This window comes from Rattus norvegicus, chromosome 4, assembly GCF_036323735.1.
Source record: "Rattus norvegicus strain BN/NHsdMcwi chromosome 4, GRCr8, whole genome shotgun sequence".
Taxonomy (NCBI): Eukaryota; Metazoa; Chordata; class Mammalia; order Rodentia; family Muridae; genus Rattus; species Rattus norvegicus.
The window spans coordinates 116,642,032-116,665,557 of record NC_086022.1 but is presented as its reverse complement, the minus strand read 5'-3'; the positions used below and the strand labels follow the sequence as shown (position 1 = coordinate 116,665,557).

The 23,526-nt window shown below is 46.0% G+C and overlaps 1 protein-coding gene and 1 long non-coding RNA gene across 3 annotated transcripts in view; both read right to left on the bottom strand.

Annotated features, from left to right (window-relative positions):
• Positions 1-1,683: 1,683 nt before the first annotated feature.
• LOC120102316 (uncharacterized) lies at positions 1,684-10,200 on the bottom strand. 2 transcript variants are annotated; one of them, XR_010065835.1, is made up of 3 exons: positions 9,504-10,200; positions 2,651-3,892; positions 1,684-1,913 (listed from the first exon to the last, which is right to left on the bottom strand). It is a non-coding gene; the product is annotated as an uncharacterized LOC120102316 (long non-coding RNA). The 2 variants fall into 2 exon arrangements; XR_005503656.2 differs by having other exon boundaries at positions 2,651-2,810; positions 9,504-10,194.
• A 7,865-nt stretch (positions 10,201-18,065) lies between these two features.
• Tacr1 (tachykinin receptor 1) overlaps positions 18,066-23,526 on the bottom strand; it is a 168,876-nt gene continuing 163,415 nt past the window's right edge. Inside the window, exons 4-5 of the mRNA NM_012667.3 lie at positions 21,705-21,901; positions 18,066-19,992 (exon numbers count right to left, since the gene is read on the bottom strand). Of these exons, the coding sequence (NP_036799.1) occupies positions 19,701-19,992; positions 21,705-21,901 (489 nt within the window). The 3' untranslated portion in view covers positions 18,066-19,700. The remainder of the gene's footprint in view (positions 19,993-21,704; positions 21,902-23,526) is intronic.

The window sequence follows — 23,526 nt, the reverse complement described above, 5'->3', positions numbered from 1 at the left end:
CCTCTCACAGCAATCACTAATTAAGAAAATGCCCCGCAGATGTACCTACTGTTCATCTTATGGTGACATTTTCACATTTGAGGCTCCCTTCGCTATGATGCCTGCAGCTTGAGTTAAGTTGGCCTAAAGCTAGCTGGAACTGTATGTGTGCCTGCTTGTATGTATGAACACCCACAGTGCGCATGCCTAGAGCCCGTGGAGGCCAGAAGAGGGTGTTGGATGTTGGATCCTCTGAAACTGGAGTTACAGGTGGTTGTGATCTGTCATGTAGGTGCTGGGAACCGAACTTGGATCCTCTGAAAGAGCCGCTGGTGGTTCTAGCCACTGGACCATCTCCCCAGTGTGGGATCATCAGAGGTCATAATACACCTCCCGAGGTCATTCAGCCGTGCCGAAGAGACAGCAGCAATGCCTTTGTACCACAGCTGTCGCAGCAAAGCACCTCCTGGCATTTCTAGATCTCCAGTTTGAGAATGATGAACAGTACTAAATCCCCTTAGGTGGAGGGAAGGGTTACAGCGTAGCTCGCTTATTCTGAATGCATTTTAAGGTTTTGCTCATATGCTGACCCTTATGGGCAGCCGTACTCATTTTCCAGGGAAAACAGAGCACAGTAGTGACACAGACCTTTGCCATCTTGATCCCAGGCATACACACATGCATGTCTAAATTCAAAGTCTTTAGTAGAGAAAATGTTTTCTTTAAACAGAAATATATTCATAGCATAAGGATTACATAATATCAGCTTTTAACACAATTCTGTAATAGAATTCTATGTCCTTTAGGACCTCTGAGGCTCTGGCCAAAAGTTTTTCTTTCGTTTTTGTTTTTGTTTTTGTTTTTTTTAGATCTCAGGGGTTTCCAAAGAACAAATCCAGCGGCTCCATCTTCTTTAGATATATGAATCTTGAACACTAGAAGGTATAGTGGCACATCATACTTTAATTCAAGCCTTTGGAAGGCAGAGGCAGGAGGATCACTAACTCTGGGCCGGTCTGTGATACACACACAGTGAGACTGTCTTTAACAAAACCCAAAGCTAAAATAAAAAGAGAACAATAAATCTGTGTCTGGAATGATATCCTACTCATCTCAAATAGTGGCTGTTGTTCTTAACCTCCCCGCCACTGGCCGCTGCCACTGGACTCAGGATACACTCGCCGTGCCTTCTCATGTGTTTACTTGTATTTATCTCTGTTTCGACCCTCTCCCAAAGGTTCTGAGGCTGTCAACATCGAGGAGCAGTGCAACCCAGCAAATCAAGTCAGGACAGTGAAGCCTCACTGATAAGACGCCTCGGCTGAGTGTGAGGGCCAGCTGCTTTTGTGCGCTTCCTGGAATCCAGGAATGAAAGGCAAGCCATCAACCACAACAACTCTGCACCGGGAAAGCGGAAGCTGACTGCTTCCTTCAGAGTGCCAGAAAGTCCCTGGCACTAAACCACAGAAAAACATTCTCATGCACACGTTATTTAAGGAGTATAGCTTGAAACCTTGGGAAGAAGTGGGTTAATAATAGCACCTTTCTCCCTAGGGACTAGGGAAGAGTAACTGAGGCAAAATGTGCTACCAGGGTGACTGGTGCTTAGGAAGCGAAATGGATGTGAACTACCTTCAGGATGCTGATTACATAAAACTCACATGCAGACTACTTAAGAACACAGAGCGCAGGAACTGCAGTGGCTATGGTTAATGCAGAAGTGGATTTCAGTTAGCTGAGCCAAGAGTATGGACACAATTCCATGAAAGTGGCCAACAGAAGCCGTCAGTGTGGGCCAGCATGGGGCTGTTCGATCTCTATATTGGATTAGAAGACATAGCAGAGGGGACTTTGGCATGGTTGGTTTGCACACCTTTTGGAGCAGTGATCTCAGATGAGTTTCTTGGTCATCCAGTAAGGCGTGATGCTAGGTCCTGTGAGTAGGGAACACATTGATAGTAAAACTCAAGTTCTTATAGGTGAATACTTTGTTAACTAATACCTGCTAAGTGAATTATCAAGAGTTAATAAAATCTGGCACTTCAAAATTTCCTAAAGATTTTAACAGCCCTGCATCAAGGTGTCTGGCATGTTCCACGATGCTATAAAGATCAGGATGTCAGATAGCCTGTTACTGATCAATCGTTAGCAATATGCAGGGTTTATTGTGCTTTTTAGTGGACAGTGTTCTTGGTTGTGTGTGTGTGTGTGTGTGTGTGTGTGTGTGTGTGTGTGTGTGTGTGTCTGGTGTACCCATGTGTGTATGTTCCTGTTTTTACTCATCATCATGCCTGCATTTGCACGCATGTACATGTGGATGCCAGGGATGAACACTAAGCGTCGTCTTCTGCCCATTCCCTCCTCATTGCTCTGAGACAGGATCTCTCACTGGAGCAGAAGTTCAGTGACTCAGGTTGATTAGTTGACCAGAAAGCACCAGTGATCCTTCTTTCTCTGCCTGGGCTCTGGGGTCACAGACACACACTACCATGCTTGGCTTTGTATGTAGGTGAGGAGGAAGTGAATATTTACCAGCCGAGCCATCTCCTCAACCTCAGCTCTTGATCTTTAAACTTGTACTTTTCAGTGGGTTCATACTGGTATTTGTATTGTTCAAGATAACATCTGTACGCTCTGCTTGCTCCAGCGGGCTAGTCTCACGACTCCTTACCTCATGGAGTTCTCTGGCTTTCTCTGGCAGCAGCAGTCCTACTTGTACCCATAAGATCCAGAAGCTTCTTCAAGCCTTCTTCAGTGGAAAAGGATTGAATGAAAGCACCTTTCCTGGAGAGACAGTTCTTACAATACAGCTGCCCAGGCAGCCATTCTTCCTGGAGATAAATCCAAAAATGTTCACTGTTTACTTGCTCCCCATGTCAACGAGACTTTTCATCATTACAACGTTGTGATGAAAGCAATGTGGAAGGATTTAGAAAGGTTACAGAGGTTTCATTCAATGGTTGACTGGTTCTGTTGCTATGGCCTTAGGTGGGGCTGAACATCATGGCCGATAGGGTACCAGAGAGCAAACCAGCTCATCTCATGGGACAGGAAGCAGAGGGAGAGGCAGGAAGTGGCTAGGACAAAGTATTCTGAGGACTCACTGCTGCCTGGTGACCCTTTAAGCTGTGTCTCTCTGCCCCAACTTGCCAGTATTTCTCAAAATGCCATCAGTAGGTAAGGACCAAGATTGCAAACTCAAACCTTATCTCATTTCTTTCCCTTGGTGTTGAAATTGCTGATGGAGTCATCACTGTCTTCAGTAGCTACAGCATTGCCATCTCCACCAGGAAGATACCTACTCTGACAATTGGCTTTCTGTGCTTATGCAGCGATGTGATGGTGACTGGGCCATGACCAACCACACCAGCCTGCTTGTTACACACCTCCAGTACTCTGTGATGTGGCTTAGGAGTGAAGCCACCATCAATACTGATGCCAATGACATCCTCGGTGTCTCTCTGAGGATGAGAGGATAGAGAGGAGGACCACTTTGTCCCCCCTTTTTTATGTGATAAGTCATTGAGCACCGCAATCCAAATCAAAAGCGATTTTCAAGAAAGAATTTAAACAACAGCACAAAGTACTGGATTAAACCTACAGCTCTAAGGATGCGCCTACCCTGGCAGAGACTTAATGCACTGGGGTAGGGGGTTATCCAGAGGGGAGAAGGAGAGGGAGTATAGGGACAGGGTCTCCGTGAGGGGGGACTGGGAACGGGGAGCATTTGGGATGTAAATAAATAAACAAAAAGACAAAAAAAAAAGAGTCTACATTGTCCTGAATATGGGAGCTTTGCTAGGAAAATGCCTGAAGGATGGGGGTGGCGGCTCTTCCTGCTCAGGGTGCTTTTTCAGGTCCCGCCACTAAAGAGGTTGATTAAGCCAATGCAAGCACAGATGTAGCGCCCGTCCTACAACAAAACACATAAGGATCCAATTTTGTAGCAAATTATGGGCCGTTTTTAAGTTAAGCTGTTAGCGCAAATTGCTGGCAAGTTTCAGGATTTGAATGTGGAACATTTGCTGAGGAAAGGAAATAACGTCACGTCTCTACGTTGTAAATGGAAAGGTACAATGTGTTTACAAGAGCCCATTTAACACTGGGAATGAAAACGATTTATTAACTCTCCACAGGAGGTCAGGGATGGCTCCTGGGCTATACAAGCAAATAGCTCCAGGGGGAGGAGACTGCACAAGAGGACATAGTACCACAGAGATGACTGCATGCCCTCGTGCAACATCCTTGGGAACTCTTACTTAAGACACATCAGACACATTCTGGTGTAGCCCAGGTTGGCCTCCAGCTTGCTATGTAGCCACAGATGCCCTTTTACTCTTGATCCTCCTCCCTTATGTCCTGGATGTTGCCATTGTGAGTGCTCCCCACAAAGCCCAGTCTGTGAGGTTCTAGAGACTGAAGCCAGGGCTTTGTGCATGCTAGGCGTGTATGCTAGCAGCAGAGCTACATTCTCTACACACACACACACACACACACACACACACAGAGAGAGAGAGAGAGAGAGAGAGAGAGAGAGAGAGAGAGAGAGAGAGACAGACAGAGACAGAGAGACAGAGACGAACAGACATTTACTTTTTTGTGTGTGCACGTGCCTGTGTATACAATGATCATGTCATGGCACCCTTGTGTGTTCAGAGAACAAACTGAAGAGCTGGTTTTCTGCTTCTACATGTGGTTTCTGGGGCTTGAATTCAGACTGTCAGTCTTGGGGGTAGATGGCTTTATCTGTGGGGCCCTCCCTCCCCACTTTGTTCCACTCTTTAAAGCGCATTTCAGGTGGGTCAGAAAACGGGTATCTTCAGAACCATGGTATGGTTCTCAAAGCCTGGTCCCAGAATCAGCATCCGTTCTGTGGTCTGTCGGGGTTTGGAGGTACCTCCTGAACCTGCTGACTCACGGAGTCTAGGGAATCCCCACCAGTTTATGCTCAGAGTACGGTGCAACCTCTGGCCATAGCCACGGCACACCTCACTTTCTGCTTCTCAGAAAATTGAAACAATCATCCAGGGAGGTTTTTCTGACAGTTTTCCATTGAGCTGCCTTCACCCTTTGTCTCCTCTGTTCCCTCTGTGCTCAGCATAGCAGCATCCTGCTTTCCCAGAAATGGTTGGCCAAGATTTCTTGCCTTTCCCTCCTGTAAACTTCAACTGCTATCTCTAGAGTCATCCCCACAGGCAAGGAAGCAAGTTCAAGATTTGACCAACAAACGCAAATTAAAAACCTGTCCTTGACTCCACACTCCCTCTAGCTACTGTGTTATTTTTAAACAATTCTTTATTTGTTTTCTTTATTTATTGCTAAGATATGACCTCGATATTGTAGCCCTGGCTGACCCAGAACTCACAATATCAACCAGGCTGACCTCAAACTCACAGAGCTTGAGAGTCCACAGAGAGCCTCCAGGCATTGGATTAAAGGTGCACGCCACCATATCCAGATATATATAATTTTGAGATTTAATTTTAATTTTTGAGATTGTATTTTAATTACAACATTTTCTTCTTCCCCTTCCTCCCTCCTAATCCTGACACACACCCCTCCCAGCTCTCCTTCATATCTGTGGCCTCTGTCTGATCAATTGTTATTGGATGCCTATGCATTTATATCTATATCCTTATCTACATCTATATATATTCCTAATTATAACCTGTTGAGTCTATATAATGTTACTTGTGTGTCTGTTTTTCAAGCTGGCCATCTGACACTGGACAGCCTGTTGGGATGCTCTTCCTGGGAAGGACCACCTCTTTTGTTCCCAGATTTATTCAGTTGCCTGAGGTTCTTTGTGTAGGGTCAAGGCCTGGTGGACTTTTCTCTGTCCAGTGTAACATGTTATGTTTGTGGTCATGTAGGTGAGACTTTATGGGTACGGCTTCTGATGTTACTAGGGGGCCCAGGCTCACAGCAAAGTCTATGATCCTCCGGTTCTTACAATCTTTCTGCCCCCTCTTCTGAAATGTTTCCTGAGCCTTAAGTATGGGAGTACTTTGTAGATGGCATCCACTGGGACTGGGCTTCACAACACTGGATATTGATTGGTTGTGGTTTTCTCTAATGGTCTCTGTCTGTTGCAAAGAGAAGTTTCCTTGAGGAAGGGTGAAGACTCTACCTCATCAGGCTAGACTCTGGAGGAGAACATGGGGAGTCTCGATGCTGATTTTATTTTAAGTTGTATGTGTATGTGTATTGATACAGGTACATGAATGCAATGTAAGAGGCCTGGAGAGGCTGCTGATTCCCCTGGAGCTGGAGTTACAGATCACTGTGAGCTGCCTGACGTGGCTGCTGGGACCTGAACCCGTGTCCTCTGCAAGAGCAACACATTCTCAAGTGCTAAGCCATCTTTCCTGCTCCTAAATACCATATTCTTCATTTTCTCCTAAATTAGGAATTCTGTAGTTTTGGGTCTGTATTTCTTTCTTGTTGTTTATGTATATTTATTTTTAATTTTATGTATATAAGTGTTTGTGCTGTGTGTGTAATGCCTCTGGAAGCCAGCAGAGGATATTGGGTCCTATGGCACCGGAGTTACAGATGTGAGTTGTCGTGTAGATGTTGGAATTGAACCCAGGTCCTCTGCAAGAGCAGTTCATGCCCTTAACCACTGAGACACCTCTCTGGACCTGGGTCTGTCTTTCTTTATCAGTCACTCTTCCTTTCATTTTCCATGATCTGCTTCTATCTCCCGATTCCGTCTCCACAGCCCTTATCAAGGCCAGCTCTGAGATCTTCATCACAGACCTCCTGGGCACTGTTTCCCCGCTGGTTCTAGTTGTCAGTCCTCACACTCAGAGCTTCTTGAAACACATCCTTTCATTGGATTGCCAGACACCATATCCCCTCTGTTTGCTTCTCGTCTCTCTAATGCTGTGACATTTTATTTCAGTTCTTCATGCTGTGGTGACCCCCAACCACGACATTATTTTTGTCGCTACTTCAAAACTGTAATTTTGCTACTGTTATGAATTGTAATGTGAATATCTGTGTTTTCCGGTGATTTGGGCCACTCCTGTGAAAGGGTTGCCACCCACCAGTTGAGAACTGCTGCTGTAGTGGATCTGATTCTTCCTCTACCCAGCTGTTGGGATTTGCTGGTGACTATCATTACTCATGCCCAAAGCATCAACTGCCATCTGCAATTGACTTGGTGACTGCTGTTCTCCGTCAGACTGCTTACTGAACAGCAGTCCAGCATCTCCAACTCTTCCTTGGCATTTCCTCTGACGTCTCATTATCATCTTACTTTCAACATGCTCAAGGTGAAGTTTATGTTTCTCAACCTTCCCCATGGCATTAGTATCGTAATGTTCTCTGTTTCCAAGAATGGCTCCACCATTCAACTCTCTACACGAGAAGTGTTAAATTTCCCTCTGGAATATCCTTCTTCCCTACGGACAGGGTAGTCCAATTGCAGAACACTGAACTGAACTGCTTCTTGGGTCTATCTTCTTTCCCTCATCTGTCCTCACTAATTTAGTTTGAGATCCTGATACAGTGAAAACAGATTTAGGGTCAGAAGGAATTAGGTTAAAATGCCAAGGGTTGGGATATTGAGGATGGTTAATCGGAGGGCTTGCAGCTAGGTATGGATAGCTAAGATGTCTAGTTAAGAGGAGGGACTGGGCTCTGAGGCCAACAAGCCAGTCTCTGCAGGATCCTACTGGTTCCCACGAAGCCCACTTTGAGGATCACACATGAGACATTGTTATCCTTTCTCATACTCTTCTACCTAATGTAGCTAATTACAGCAGACTAAGTTGTAAGCAGAGATGGATGGTTTCTAAAACGCCCCCGCCAATCTGAAGGAGACCATTTCAGATTGCCTAAGTGAACAGGGAGTTAAAGATGAGGTAACTAAGGATCTTCACAGCTACGTCTTGGTAGCTGTGGTAGGGCTTCGTTCCAGCTACACAGGCAGTAAAGACAGGTTAGATGGTGAAATGTAGGCTGGTCGTGTATGTGGGTGAAGAAAGAGTATGGTATGGTTACCAGGTAGTGGACCTGGCTGCATTTGTCTCTAGCAGACCTAGTCAAGGCCAGTGACTGGTAAACCGAGCCAAGTTCAAGAAATATTCAACAGGACCACCTGACCATTCCACTGACAGGGAGCATCGCACCGTCATCTCCCCAGCTGGGTAAGGGGCATGCGCAGAGTGTGTAGGTGCTCCATTGGCTTGACTTGTAATATTCCCAAGAATGAACCAATCTCCACAGAAACACCCTGGTCTTTGTCCAGTTTTTGTTGCAAGAACTATGTAAAGTTCCTAGGAACTGTAACTGGTTATGGGAGTCTGTGCTGGTTAGTTTTAATTAGTTAACTAAATTAATTAATTAATTAATTTCGAGAGTGTAATTTGACACAAACGAGAGTGATCTGGGTAGAGAGAACCACAACTAAGGAATGGACGTCATTAGATTGCCTTGTGAGTGTGTCCGTGGAGGCATTTTCTTTATTGATGATTAATGTTGGAAGGCTCAGCCCATAGTGGGAGATGCCACCCCTGCCCAGGTGCTACCATGGACTGCGTAAGAAAGCTGAGCTGAGCTGAGCTGAGCTGAGCAAGCCAGTATTCTTGCCCTGCAGAGGACCTACTGATCAAACCCTTTCCTCCCCAAGTTGCTTTTAGTCATGGTCTTATCACAGTAATAAAAACCTAATGAGGACAGGGTCTTAGTTTCCCCTGATTTTGATTTCTTAAATCGTGTGTGTGCTCATATGCATATCACAGCTTGTAAACGTGTGCATAGTTCAGAAAACACCTGGCAGCACCAGTTCTTGCTTATCACGTGGGTTCCAGGAATTGAACTCAGGTCGGCCTTGATGATGACAGACATCTTTATGTACAGATCCATCCTATGGACCCTTTCCTGGTTTTTAGCGCCTTTGCCTTCCCTTACTCAGGTCTCCTCTGTCTACATCTTTACTTCAGCCCCTCTCAGATCGACTCTTGATGACTGTTGATTGGCCTGCACCTTAGTTCCCAGGTCAAGTCCAACTAGAGAGGGTCTATCACTCTAAGTGGCATTTTCTAAAAGTAGATCACTGCTGTTGGCTCCTGAGTCTTTTGGTGACATCCTTTGTCTTAAGACTAAAGAACCAGATTGTTTTCTGGTTTCCACTGATGTGACCAAACACCATGACCAAAAAGCAAGCTGGGGAGGAGAGGGTTTATTCAGCTTCCACTTCTACACTGCTGTTCATCACCAAAGGAAGTCAGGACAGGGCCTCAAGCAGGGCAGGAACCCAGAAGTGGGAGCTGAGGCAGAGGCCATGGAGAGATGCCACTTATTGGATCGCTCAACCTGCTTTTTAATAAAACCCAGGACCGCCAGTCCAGAGGTGGCACCACCCACAAAGGGCTGGGCCCTTCCACCTTGATCACTAATTGAAATTGCCCTACAGTTGGATCTCATGGAGGCATTTCCTCAACTGAGCCTCCTTTCTCTCAGATGACTCCAGATTGTGTCAAGTTGACACACAAAACCAACCAGGACACACCAACCTGAAAGCTGTTTCCTATGGGAATCTGGGCTCTTTTTGTGCATGTTGCAGCCTGATACTCAGCACATATCTTGTTGCACTGCGGTGTGGGTCCAAGACGGAAAGGGTGAAGGCCAGATGTCCTCTGAATAAGAGGAAGCTCCCTACATTTTGGTCACAATGACCTTTGTAGTTATTTCCGGGGCGTAGAAATGCCAGTGTAGCCTTTCTGTTGGTGAACAAGTCATGAAGTATAAGGGGAACATTTATACAGAGTTGGTGAGTGTCTGTTGCCAGGGTGAGTTTCAGGACATGTCACAATTACCCTTGTTGTCATTGTATAGCCCGGTTCTGAAGCACAGCTCTGATGTTATTCATGTCGTGAGGAGATTCAGGCACCATTATCTGAAGAGGGATGATGTTGGGGACCGTTGTGGTTTATAGTGCTTTTTATTTACTTGTAAAAAGGAAATGTGCCCTACTCGAACTGCATTTGTCTTGGTTATTTTTTATTGTTTTCTTTTCTTCACTGTCCACATAAGCAACACTGCTATGATATATAGACCTTCCCCTTGGTTGGACACGAATCAAAGTTTAGTGTAGCGGAAAGCTATAAATAACCATCATGGTCATAAGACTGGAGTCTTAGGATGGCAGAGAAATGAAACGCCTGTGGTGGTTTTAATAAGGAATCCCCCGTAGGCTCACACGCACTGGTTCCCAGGTTGGTGATGCTGTCTAAGGCTGTGGAGTCTTGAACAGCTGGAGCCCTGCTGGAGGAAGCACACCTGGGGGTGGGCTTGCAGGGTTTACAACCTCACCCCACTTCCTGTTCACTGCGTTTGCACCATGTTTGCGGCTGAAGACTCGATCTTTCAGCTGCCTGGTGCCATGCTTTCCCCACCACGATGGGCTCTCCCTCTGGAACCTTAAGCCAAAATAAACACTCTCTTCCATAAGCTGCATTGGTCATGGTGTTTAATCACAGCAGCAAAAATATACCTTAGTACACTATAAAAGGCACTGAGAATTGTTCTAGAGTGTAGGGAAGCCAAACAATTCCACTCTGAGTTAGATATACTTTAAAGATCAGGGTCTCTCATTAGTTCATGGCTATAGTGTTTGTCTGGGAATCTAGAAAGTGCAGATTCCACATCCATTTTGATTTTGTAAACCTTCACAAAAGAAGGCTAAAATAGGGTAGGAGGCAGGTGAGTGACATGGAGGTTCTTTGTATAAGAGGGGTAATATTGAAATGTTGGAAGAAAAATTAGAAATGGGCCACAAGGGATAGAGAAGGACTGCGTTGTAACCCCACCTTCCCATGCCTCCTCCTATTGCACACCTCTGTCTTATGGTGTCCAACCTGAAACCTTGCTCCTAACTAAGTTCACATGACCAGGCTTTTGAGTCCCTAGTTCTAGAGAGGCAAACCCTTGTATTAGGAAAAATGTGCACCATTTCCCTGGTTACAATTTATTCTTTGCTTTGAATCCTATCGTGCTGACTTTCTAAACCATTTTTTGTTTTAATTCAGCCAGTCTAGCAGTCCCATGGGTCATCTGCACAGTAACTACTGATGCGCCCACTAAATTCAGTTCCTGGGCTTGGTGGTGACTTACGAAGTCAAACACTCTGAGGATGAAGCTAGGAATCTAGACTATAGCGAACCCTTTCATTCCACCATGATTACAGGATTTGAAAATCATTAACCTGTTGCCCTCGGATTCTTTGCTTGACTTCTGACTTCACCCTATTCCCTGACTCAGAAACTATTTGGACAACCTCTTGGGTGATCTTCCAGTACAGCCTGGTTCCAGGAAGCCCTTTAGTGTGCTCAATTCTCACAGACAATCAAGAGGTCCCTGCTTTACCCCTCAATGCCTTCAGTACCTAAGAAAACCTAGCCTGAGGGGGAGGGCATAGATCTCCAAGTTGCTTCTTGTAAATGTATTACCTTTCCCAGTGACATTTTTATTGCAAAGAAACCTTTATATTCCAAAGAAATGCCTTATCTAGGGAATTTTTATGCACCCAAGACTGAAGGTGCCAAGGTCCTTTCAGCAAGACACATTTGCTGAGCTCTCTCCAAACACCATGATCAGGGCCTGGCTGCATAGCTTGCCTGACTGTAGGAACATTTATAGCCACAGGACAGTTTACTCTTTGGATCTTCTTCTTCTGATCCTACGAAGATTTGCTCCTTCTGAAAACACCACTTCACGAACTAGCTTCCTGAAAATCTGTCCAGGGAGGAAAGACCCAACCAGACTATGGCAACTTGAAGAGAAATGGTACTATGAGGAATAAAGGGGACTCAGACTCAGGGCTTTGGAGTTGGGTGTCAGTGGGAATTGTGTTCCATAAGTGGGATCTCTGACAACTTACTTCAACTATGCCCCATTATTTTCATGTTAAGGACAGTGACATTGACATTGACATGTGGAGGTAGATCTTGCTAATGCACCTACTGTGCTTGGCCCCAAAGACACAGCGCGATGCTTGTTAACATATTTCATTTTAGGTGGAGAGAGGGGAGGGATTAGCCCTGTCCTTCAACATCTGGAGTCTGCAGACTAGTGTCCAGCTCACCAGCCATCCGGCGCTTTCACTAACATGACTCTTACTTTGTCAGGCAAAGACTGAGGGAGACCTAGTTTTGCCTTCTCTACTCTGTGGAATACACAGACACAATGCAGGCTATATGGGTGGGGGGGGAGCATTTAAAGTGGTCTTAAACATGAAGAGAACATGGAGGGGAAATGCTGTTCACTCACGGTGATGGCTAAAGACCCTTCTGAATTTACTGTGCGCTATTGGGTGGTTACTATCAGTTCTCAACTTGAGATTTCAAGTCTCCTAAGAGAAGAGTTTCCTGGGAGGAATTTTCTAGATTATGGCTAGCCCCTGAGAATGTCTGTGAGGGATTAGCTTTAAAAAAGTATTCTTGATAATCTCATACATATACACATATGATATATAATCATATCTATCTCCCTATCCCTCCTCCAACTTTCACCATATCCCCCCACATGTTCCTTTTCTAATTCATGGCTGTTTAAAGACCCACAAAGTCCATTCTCTTCTGCCCATATGTGCATGGGTGTAGGGCCATCCCCTGGGTAATGGTAATTCTCTCAGTGGCCACATCCTCAAAAAAAAAAAGAATAATTCATCAGCTGCCAATAGCTCCTTAGTAAGGCCTGGGGGCTGGTGATCATCGGCCCCATCTATGCTGGAATTTTGGCTAGCTTGATCTTGTGCAGGTAGCCACAGCTGGTGTGAGTTTATGAATGTGTGATAGTCATGTCATGTCCAGAGGACAACAATTCTTAGCATTCCTCCCCATCCCGTGACTCTTATGTCCTTTCTACCCTCTTTTCCAAGATGTCCTCGGCCTTGGTCAGGAGGAGAGAGTACTATAGTGTCCCATCATGACTGAGCACTCTGTCTCTTACTCTGTGAAGGATTGTTGTGACTGAGTTAATGGATGTGGGAAAACCCACTTTAACCCTTTCCCCGGGCTGGGATCCAAGGGTGAATAAAAAGGAGAACGTGAACTGAGCGTTGGCATTCATTGTGTTTGCTTTCTGGCTACAGGTGCAGTGTGACCCACTTCCTCAAGTTCCTGCCACCAGCCAGGATTTCCCCACCATGATGGGCTACACCCTTGACTGTCAGTCAACATAAACCCCTCCTCCTCTAAGCTGCATTCATCAGGGTGTTTTATCACTGCAGTAGGCAAAGTTAATGATACTGCCCTGCAATAGGCATTCACAGTCATCCTTGCTTCGGCTGCTTCTTTTAAGACTAACACTGAAGCCCTGTCCTGGGAATCAATTTAGAAAGGACTTGGGAATGCATGAGGTTGGAGTTTTGAGAGGGATTGGAAATGGAGGGATGTGTGGGTGGTGTCATGGTTGGATGGGAGAGGTGTTGATGTCTCTGCCTCTCTCTCTCTCTCTCTCTCTCTCTCTCTCTCTCTCTCTCTCTCTCTCATAGGTCATATTATAAGGGCACAAGTCCTACCATAAATGCACCATCTTTATGGGCAAATTACTTCCCTAAAGTTCTTTCCTTACTTAATACTGTCACATGACTAGGGGCTAGTCATGAACTGGGACTCAGAGATGCCCAGTTCTGTATTAGAGACAGGGAAGGTGACATTTCAGCAAGGAGAAGTTAGGAAGGGTATTTCAGGTTCAGAAACTGTGTTGGATTAAGGAGTGGAGAACGTAATCAACTGGAAAAAGAAAGGAGTTCTTGGATGAGTGGTCCTCCCTTGGAGTGTGGTTGACTCACCAAAGAAAGTACTCATAGAGAGAACTGACTCAGCCTCTCCCAGCCCAGCACTCATCAATTGCCAATAGCCTCTTGGATGGGAGTTAGGACTTCAGTATGGACACAAAGTTGGGTGGCTAGGGTAGGCAGGTGTCTCTAAAAAGTGCTGGATGGCAGAAGGGTAAGTATGGTTCAAACATGTACACATTTTAAAATATCTAATAAAATATTTTTGAAATTAAAGACAAAATTTTTAAAAGGGGGAAGAGAAGTACAAAGAGCCCAGGCTTGACCCTGAATGGACTCCAGAGCTAGTTAAATAGGCAACACCAGCATTTGCCTCTGATGTCCTCTGTCACTTCTTGCTCATCAGCAATCCTTTCTCCTCCCAAGCTGTGCTGCTTGAGAGGGAAGCCAGTGTGACATCTGTGACCCCTGTCTCATGAGGCTGCAGAACCTAGGCCTCTTTCCCTCCCCTCTGCTCTCCTGAACTGGGTAGAAATAAGTTCTGTGTGGGATGATGTCATCATACAGGTGAGCAGGTACAGGACAGAAGGAGACCTGTCATTGGACAAGAAGGAAGGATGCTGTACCTTTACAGGTCGTTATGAATATTCTTAAGGGATGGATGTGTACAGGGCTTTGTATGTTTAGGTGGGCAATTATGTCTTATCAGTTGGATCAAAGGTTATTTTGTTGTGTGTTGTTTCATGTAGCCATTTAAGTGTAAGAAAGTGTGCAGCGGCTAGAGACACTGGGCCACTGTGGAGTTGGGATGTGTGTTTCTGGCATGGAAACCTGCCTTGGGAACTAGATAGGTAGAGAGACTGCTGCCAGGCTCAGAGAGAGGCCTTTGGCAGTGTGATATGGGATGGAGCAAAGCGGGTGAGAGGCTTTGCTGAATGAGACTTAAGATATCTAGCGGATATCTTGGAGCACTGAGGTGCTGGACCTAGTGGGGGACAAAAGACAGCTTTTTATTTTTTATAATTTTACAGTAACAGTCAGAGTATTGCCTGTGGGGTCAGATGTTCTATTTACCCTGGAAGATGGGGAGGGACATTCTCCATGTGTGTCCATTTCATCCCCCTGTGCTCAAGGCCTTGACTGAACTATCACACTGGGGTTCAGCACTGAGGAGGTCCAATTATTTTGTACCAAAAGGATTGAAGGAGTTCAGGGAGGAGTATTACCAAACCCTGCTATAGCTACTGGGATGAATATTTCTAAGATGCCTGTCACACATTGCTGGAGCAAATGAAAACATCTTTATGTCTCCATATCTATTTCCCATACCTTGTGCTATCTGTTGACCTATAACTAAGGCGTTATTACTGCTTATTCAAGGGGCATGTCTTTCAATGGAGAAGAGTGAGCACACGCCTTTACCATGAACCCAGTGGTTTTATCTAAAGCTTTAAATCACTGGGATACCTGAGAGAAAGTATGATTTTGTTCCAAATACTGTTTCCTGGCAGTTCACCCGTCTCTTAGAAACAACCCACAGCCTCTTCTTTTGTTAGACATCACAGAGTTAAGGATTGTTTTAGAGGACAGTCCTATGTATCCCTTCCCCCACCCTGCAGAGAGAGCCTGAGAGGTGGGGATCTTGAAGGGGACTTGTGGATTCCTTGAAGCTTATCCAAGGCTGTCTCTAAGATGTCTTAATTTTAAAAGGAACATCTTCACTGTTCATCTTGAATACCTTGGACAACTGTATCTGTTTCCCCCTTGACCTCTCTCTGCCACATAGTAAGTGTTTGCAACATTTCGTGGCTCCCTTGGTGGCACTGCCTGTGGGAGGTGTCCCAGCAGTGGGGAGCAGTTTGTCAGTGCTCACAGTGATTACCACTGCTTTCCTATCTGCAGGGGTCTCCTGCCATGTTTGCAAATGTAGAGGTCCGGACCAAAGCTGTTGCAGCAGTTCTGCAGCTGTATGGCACAGGTCTACCTGGAGAAAAATATGGGTGAGGAGTGCCATTGGCTGGCAGCCACTCCCACCAGCCCAGGTGCAGCACTATGGGCCTGTCATTCAAGTGTGGACCCCTCCTTCCCCCTTCTCTAGGCAGGCACTGAGCATGCCTGGTGCCAGCTTGACAATTTCTGCTAAAGCAAATGTGAGCTTCTCTTGAGTAGTCTGCATGCACTGGGTTTCTCTTCCCCTTCTCGTTAGTTACTCCTCTGTTGTGATAAAACACCATGGCAAGGTAACTTACAGAACAAAAAGGTCATTTGGGACTATGATCTGGACTAATAGTTTCAGAGGGTTAGAATCATGATACCCTCAGTGATGTACATCCTAGCAGGGCTCCACTGAAACGTTCTACAACCTTCCCAAATAGCACACCCTAAAGTAAGGAACTGTCTTAGTTAGGGTTTGCTGCTGTGAACAGACCAAGGCAATTCTTATAAGGACAACATTTAATTGGGGCTGCTTATAGGTCCAGAGGTTTAGTCCAAGGTGGGAACATGGTAGCATCCAGGCAGGCATGGTGCAGGAGGAACTGAGAGTTCTACATCTTCATCTGAAGGCTGCTAGCAGAATACTGGCTTCCAGGCAGCAAGGACTAGGGTCTTAAAGCCCACACCCACAGTGACACACCCACTCCAACAAGACTACCCCTCCTAATAGTGCCAATTCATGGGCCAAACATATACAAATCATCAAAGGGACTAAATGTTTAAACACCGAAGCCCATAGGAGATGTTTCTCATTCAAACCTCCAGACCCTATCTCCATCCATGTGGTGGTCTAGAGTTCTCCCTTTTCTCCCACTGTGCTGCTGGCTTGACCCTCTTCTCTTCCCATATGGTCTGCCTTGACCTTGCCTCTAGAACATCTCTTGTACATCTAACTGCCTTGTCATCTTCTCCATGAACAGCTTGAACTGACACCTATGTATTTCATGGGTGACATCGTTGGTGTCGCCACACCACCCCGAGTTCCTGTTTCCCAGTCTGGAACCACATCTCAGATCTTGGCAGCCCAAACCCGTGCCATCCTAGCATGGAGTAGATGTTGGGTTTCATCCTTCTGGCTGTGAAATTTGTGAGAGTTCCCATCACTGTCCTATCCCACCCCCAGCAGGGTTCCTGATCCCTAGAGAAGGGACAAAAGTGTGAGATAGTCAAAGCATACTTTATTTGCATGAGATTTTCTTTCCAGGATCCCAGGCCCCAAACACAGATGCCCCAGGAATGACTCCTTTCTACAGACACTCTTGTCTCCCGTGCCCTCTCCTTTCCCAGAACTCCACTCAGCCCCGTGTCTCAGCATTCTGCTGAAGGGCTAAGGGTGTTCCTTCTATAAAGGTCCTCCCACAGCCTTCAGTTTCATTGAGTGTGGGGCAGACCTCAGAGCTCCTCTCCAGGCAAGAGCAGCGGCAGGAGGAGGATGTACCTAACAGGAACAATGGCACTGGGATCCCACAGGTTGGAGGTGATGCAGGAAGGATGGCCCCATAGTATCTCCCAGCCTATAGATAGTGGAGGGTACATCAAGAAAACTCAGGAGATTAACACGAACACATTTCAATAAGAGACCCATGCACAGAGCACAAATCACAGTGTTCTCACAAATAGGGATTGACAACATCACTGCAAGTTAAATGGTCTTGGGAGCAGGGGTGGTGGGGAGCTTTGTGGTCCTCTCTGAGGGATGCTTCAGCATATCCATGAAGCCAGGGCCACCTTGTCTTCCCTCACACTACACATGGAACAGAATTTCTCGTCTCGGTCCTTTAGGGACCCTGGGCTGACTGGCGTCTCCCTTCAGAGTTACCTCAGAGAACTGCCATTGCAAAGCTTCTCTGAAAGCCCCACCCCTTAGCTTGAGTCCCCAAGTTGAAAGTCAGCTTTTAAAATCCGAGGAAGAATCTGCTTCTCAATGCCTCCATGCCTGGCGAGCAGGCTGGCTTCACCAGGACTGGTGCCTCAGAGACATCAGGCATAGGAATCTCTTCAGGGTGGAAGGAGCTGCGTGTCCTCAGTTTAGGCAAAGTCCAGAGCAGACACTCCATACATCCTTGCGAACTTTACCCTAACCTTCTCTTCTGTAGATAAGATGTCCTCCATGCTGGGTGTCTTCTCCTTGGCTACTTTTCATAGCCACATTTCTTTACATCTGCACATAGTGAGATTCCTTATTGGAAGTATAATATACAATTTGGGCATTGGCTTTTGTTGTTCCTACACTTTATTTTCAACTGCTAGGTTGTCATTCAGCAGCCCTTACTTAGTTTATTAAACTTTCCCATAATTCTCTGCAGAATATGGTTCTTGTTTCTTTTCCTTTTCTTTTTTTCTGGTTTATATTACTTCTGTATAAATCTTGCCTTCTCCAGGTATGCCGATGTCCTCAAAATGTTTGATTCAACAAGGCTGGCAGAAGTTATAAATCCTGGTGGTGGGTGGCCTTGTTTTTTCTGACACGATGAATAGAGCTTTTGTGCATCCAATTATCTGAACCATGAGGATGTTCACGGATGTCACATGAAGCTTTCGCTTCCAGTCACATCTGAGACGGAAAGGAACAGCATTCTCACCTGCCAGGGGTCCTGAAGCCATCTCAGGATGCAAAGTTTCAGTTCTTGGCTCTTGTTAGACTAAATGTCCTTTCGGATTGGTGGATCCTTTAACTTCTTATAGACGGAGATCGGCAAAGCGGAGCAGGAGGGCAAGGTTCAGAGTCTGAAGAGAAGACACAAGGCTCCTCTTTCCAGGAGGACAGCCTCCCTACTCTCCACTGTGTGTAGCAAAAAGTGAAGAACATGCACAAAGACGCGAACAGCCAGAGCAGGAAGTCCACACACTTGTCCTCCTCAGTGCTGCTCTCAGAGCCGGGATGCAGCCTGCTGGAGACATCAAGTTTTCCTGTGAAGTTCTCTGCTCTGTCAAAGAGGAGAAACTTCCTGGAGAAGGAATTTTTGAAGCAGGGATTTTGGATCAATGGGGGGATATTTATACACACCCATCTCTAAGTATTGACACCCCTGGTATTTTTGAGGCTGCCATTGCTTTTTTTTAAGTGTGTGTGTGTGTGTGTGTGTGTGAGAGAGAGAGAGAGAGAGAGAGAGAGAGAGAGAGAGAGAGAGAGAGAGAGAGGGAGAGGGAGAGGGAGAGGGAGAGGGAGAGGGAGAGGGAGAGGGAGAGGGAGAGGGAGAGGGAGACGGAAAATGAACTATATACACCATTAAACCAGGGAACACTGAGATTCAAAGGAACACTTAAGAGTATTTGGTTCAGTTCTGATGTTTTGCAAAGAAGGAAAAGAAGCTCAGATAGCCTGGCAGGGATCTCCTGACTCTTGGTTAGAACATCAGCTGGCCTGTGTAGACGTATTCAGTCCGTGTTGGTTGCACTGCGGACACAATGCAGAAGAATCCAGTATTGTCAAGCCCGTGATGTTTGAATGGACTGAAACATCGGCGTGTCACAATGGCAGGTGTCCTCTCTTCATGTGTGCTTAGGTTGGGGTACAGCTTTCATTACAGTTTAGGTGGCACCTTCTTTCGCTCACACTGTCCTGTGGAAGGCTGGAGTGGTGTGAGCTAGTCCACGCATGGCTGAGACTGACTTCGCTGAAGAAAGACAGACGCTCCAGACAAATAGGTCAGGTGCCTTGCAGAATTCCTCCCCAGATAAGCACCTTGCATGCAGATGAAGTCATTTCAGGAATCGTGGGATGGCTGCAGGGGAAAGCAAGGATAGCCTTCTCACTTTATAGAAGTTTACTAGTCTGCCTTGGGTCACCAGCATGGAGGATGGTTGACAAAGACAGGAAGGAATCCAGATTGCATACAGCATGAAACGTTTTCCTTAAACCATTGTGACCCTTCTCCAAAGGCCCCAGTGCTAGGGTATTTCCAACAAAGTCCAAATCAGAGGCTTCCATGAATAAGCAACACAAGATGGGCTAGAGGCCATGCCTTGAATATGCCTAGGCCAGCATGTTAGAGTAGAAGCTGGAGCTTTCTGTCATGGTCTTGGAGTTGCTGCGAGAGGAGCCGTTGGAGGTGAGATCCAAGGATGAGGGTGTGGCCTTGGGGCCTTCCTCGGGCTCCTCTTCATGGGCTCCCACCACAGTGGAGATGGTGGTCTCCAGGCGGCTGACCTTGTACACGCTGCTCTGTGTCTGGAGGTATCGGGTGGATTTCATTTCCAGCCCCTCATAATCACCTGCACTGATGAAGGGGCAGCAGCGGAAGGCGTGCTTGAAGCCCAGACGGAACCTGGAGAGGAAGGAAGGAGAGGTGAGCCCTGGGGTGGCCCGCTTTAAGAGGGCATTCCTCCCCACGGTGTCAGCTCCTCAACGTGGGATCTACCCAGGCCTGGTCTGTGTCATTACAAGTTCAAATGAATTCACATCTGGACATGGGCAGTTGCCAGGTGCAATAAAAGCCTTTATGGGGGCATCCCAGATTAGGTTGTTTCCTCAGGCAGGTAAACAGAAGACATTGGGTTAACTGAACATCAAGGAAAACCAGCCCACACCATAGGTATTTGTGTGCGTTTACTGAACCGGTTGCCAGGGGCTGTGGTTTGAATGAGAAATGTTCCCCACAGTCTTGGGCATTTGGATATTTGGTCCCCTGTTGGTGGTGCTATTTGGATAGACTTAGAAGGTGCAGCCTTGCTGGGGAAAATATGCCACTGGCCTGGAGATTTCAAAGCCTCCATCATTCTGGGCTTGTTTTCTGCTTCCTGTTTGCTGTTGGAGATGTGAGCTCTTAAGCTGCTTTTGCCACCATGAATACTCTCTGCTGTCATAGTTCCCTGCCACGATGGACTCTTATTCCCCTGGAACCACAGGTCTGTATGAATCCTTTCTCCTCATAAGTCACTTTGGCCGTGGTGTCTTATTTCAGCCAATAGAAAGGTAACTAACACACCGGGCTCACGGTAAAAGTATGTATCAAGACGCAACCCTTGACTGCCAGTGAGGTTTTATTACTGTTTCCTCACTGGTTAAACATGGAGAATCATCTTCACTTACAGAGGTGCTAGGAGAGTTAACCAAAAGAATTGGAACCAGGCCATCAAGCTCTTAGGAGACGGAACTGTGGGATGACAGAGACGGTGGACAGAGACTAGTTCAAGAGGGAGTCACTCACGTATGCCTAAGCTTAACCGTCTCCTCCTATTGCCGCCTCATCTCTGCATCCTTCCCCGGATAGGGGTTGGATGGTTCTTTGGGTGACAAGTACACTGTAGCCTGGTGTCTCTACCTGGTGCTCTCTACCTGGAAACCCTGGCTTCTTTGCTGTGTTCTCTGTGTTCCTGGACATGCAAGATGAGTCTTAAGAAGTGACCCCGATGAAACAGTAGGGTGAGGAAACCCAGCGTGCAGGCTTGTTTACGTGCAAGAGTCCCAACATGCCCCCAGCCCGCTAATGTAGTCTCTAACTTCTAAAAACCAGAAGACTAAACATTGGGAAGATGGCTCAATGGGTTCGAGGGCTTGCTTCATGAATGTGAAGGCCTGATTCAAATCCACAGAACCCACGCAAAAAGCCAGGTATGTTTGTACAGTACTTTACCCAGATGCGCATGCATGTGGTGGGGTTTGGAGACAGAGAGATCACTGCAACTTACTGGCTGCCAGCCTAGATCTAGGTTTAGTTAAAGTCCTGACTCAAGGGAATAAAGTGGGGGATGACAGAGCAGGACATCTGACATCCTTCTCTGACCTCCACCTGCAAGCACAGATACATCCCCACACATACAGATTTGCACCTCTGTAAGGAAACAAATCATGTCACGCATGAAATTAAAGATGCCTTGTTTGTTTGTTTTTTTGGAAAAGAAACCCAGCTCGATCTGGGCTCATGGTGTTGCAGAGCCCTGATGGGCATAGCTTCGAATGTGTGCTTAGCTTGCTACAGACCCGCCACTCTCTGTTCATTCTGGGTGTGGCTTAGGTGTGAAAGCATGGTCTGCTCACCTGTCGTTGAGGCAACAGTAGATGATGGGGTTGTACATGGTAGAACTCATGGCCAGCCACATGCTGGCCAGGTAGACCTGCTGGATGAACTTCTTCAGGTAGAGATCTGGGTTGATGTAGGGCAGGAGGAAGAAGACGTGGAAGGGCAGCCAGCAGATGGCGAAGGTACACACAACCACGATCATCATTTTGACCACCTGGGGAGAGGGCACAGCAGGCCTGTCAGCACTGTGGGGTGGCTTCTCTCCTCTCCCTGTCACTGTTCAGTGTGGGTAGGAACGGAGGTGTTTATAATACCGTCTTCTAAGGAGGCTGAAAGACCTTTGACACTCAGCTTAAGGATCCTGGTTATAGTTCTCGGAGTGTGGCCCAGGACTGCCATTGTTGCTCTCATGTGGGACTTGTTGGGAATTAAAGGTTCCTGGACCAATCCCTGTAGACTTATAGCCTGAGGGTGGAGCAGGAACCCTTCAGAGGACTGAGGTGTGCTGTTATGTGACCTGTTGGTCAATGTGTAGAGAAGACAGGGGAGAGATAGTGAGATGTACATGGGTTCTCAAGAGAGAAGGCATAGGGAAGGCAGCAGAGGCCTGGGCCAGGGGAGGAAGGGGCTGGGGAAGGTGTCTCGTCTGGAGACTGAAGCAGAGGAAGGAGAAGGGAGAGCATGGGAGAGTTCCTGTAAGGGCATATCCTGTGTTTAAAGAGGGTTGGAGAAAGGTCTGTGAGACCCAGGAGCCTGAATGTTCATGTCAGGCCTCATCATATGCTGAATCTCAGCACCAGTGACATGTGGTATGTGACAGTATTAGGTCATAGGCCTTTGGGAAGCAGCTAGCCACTGAGGGCAAAGCTTTATAGACAGGATTAAAGCACTAATAAGAGAGGGCCTGGAGCTCCCTTGCCTTTCTAATGTGTGAGCCATGAGCAGGAAGTGCCCTCACCAAACTCTGCCGTGGTCTTGGACTCCTGGCCTCTACAGCTGTGAAGACCAATTTCTCTTGCTTATAAATTCTCAGGCCAAGTTACTATGTATAGGCATGTGTGTGTGTAAAACTTGTATGTAGTTGAGTAGTATGTATGTGTATGTATGGGTGTATGCATATGTGCATGTGTGTATGAAAATTATACATGTGTATGAGTTTGTGTATGTTATCACATGTGTATATGTATATGAACATGTATGGGCATAGATGTGCATGTATATGTATGTGTATATGTTAGTGTGTATATGAATGTATATGAGTGTCTGCATATGAAGGATTGTGTGAATACACATGAGTGTATATATATACATATATATGTATATATTTGTTTCTGTGTATAAGTATGTATGTGTATGAGTGTGTATATTTGTTTACATGTTTGTATATGAGTATGTACACATGTGATATATATGTATATATATAAATTTATGTGTATGAGTGTACTTAGACGTGTATGGCATATGAGTATATGTGTAGAATGTTCATGAGTGTATATATGTATATGAGCATTTGTATGTGCATGTGTACATATGTATGGGTGTCTGTGTGTATGTGTATGGGTGTCTCTGTGTACATATATATGTGTGTGTATCTGTATATGTGTGCATATGTGTATGAGTGTATGTGTGTGTATATATGTATGTGTATGAGTCTGTTTTTGTGTGTATATGCACATGTGTATGAATGTTTATGTGTGTGTATGTGTAGGAGTGTCTAATATGGATGTATAGATGTGTATGAGTGTTAGTGTGTATTTATTGAATATGATGTATGTTGTATATGATGAATGTATGTGTATGTGTATAATTATGTATATATATGAGGGTTTGTACACGTGT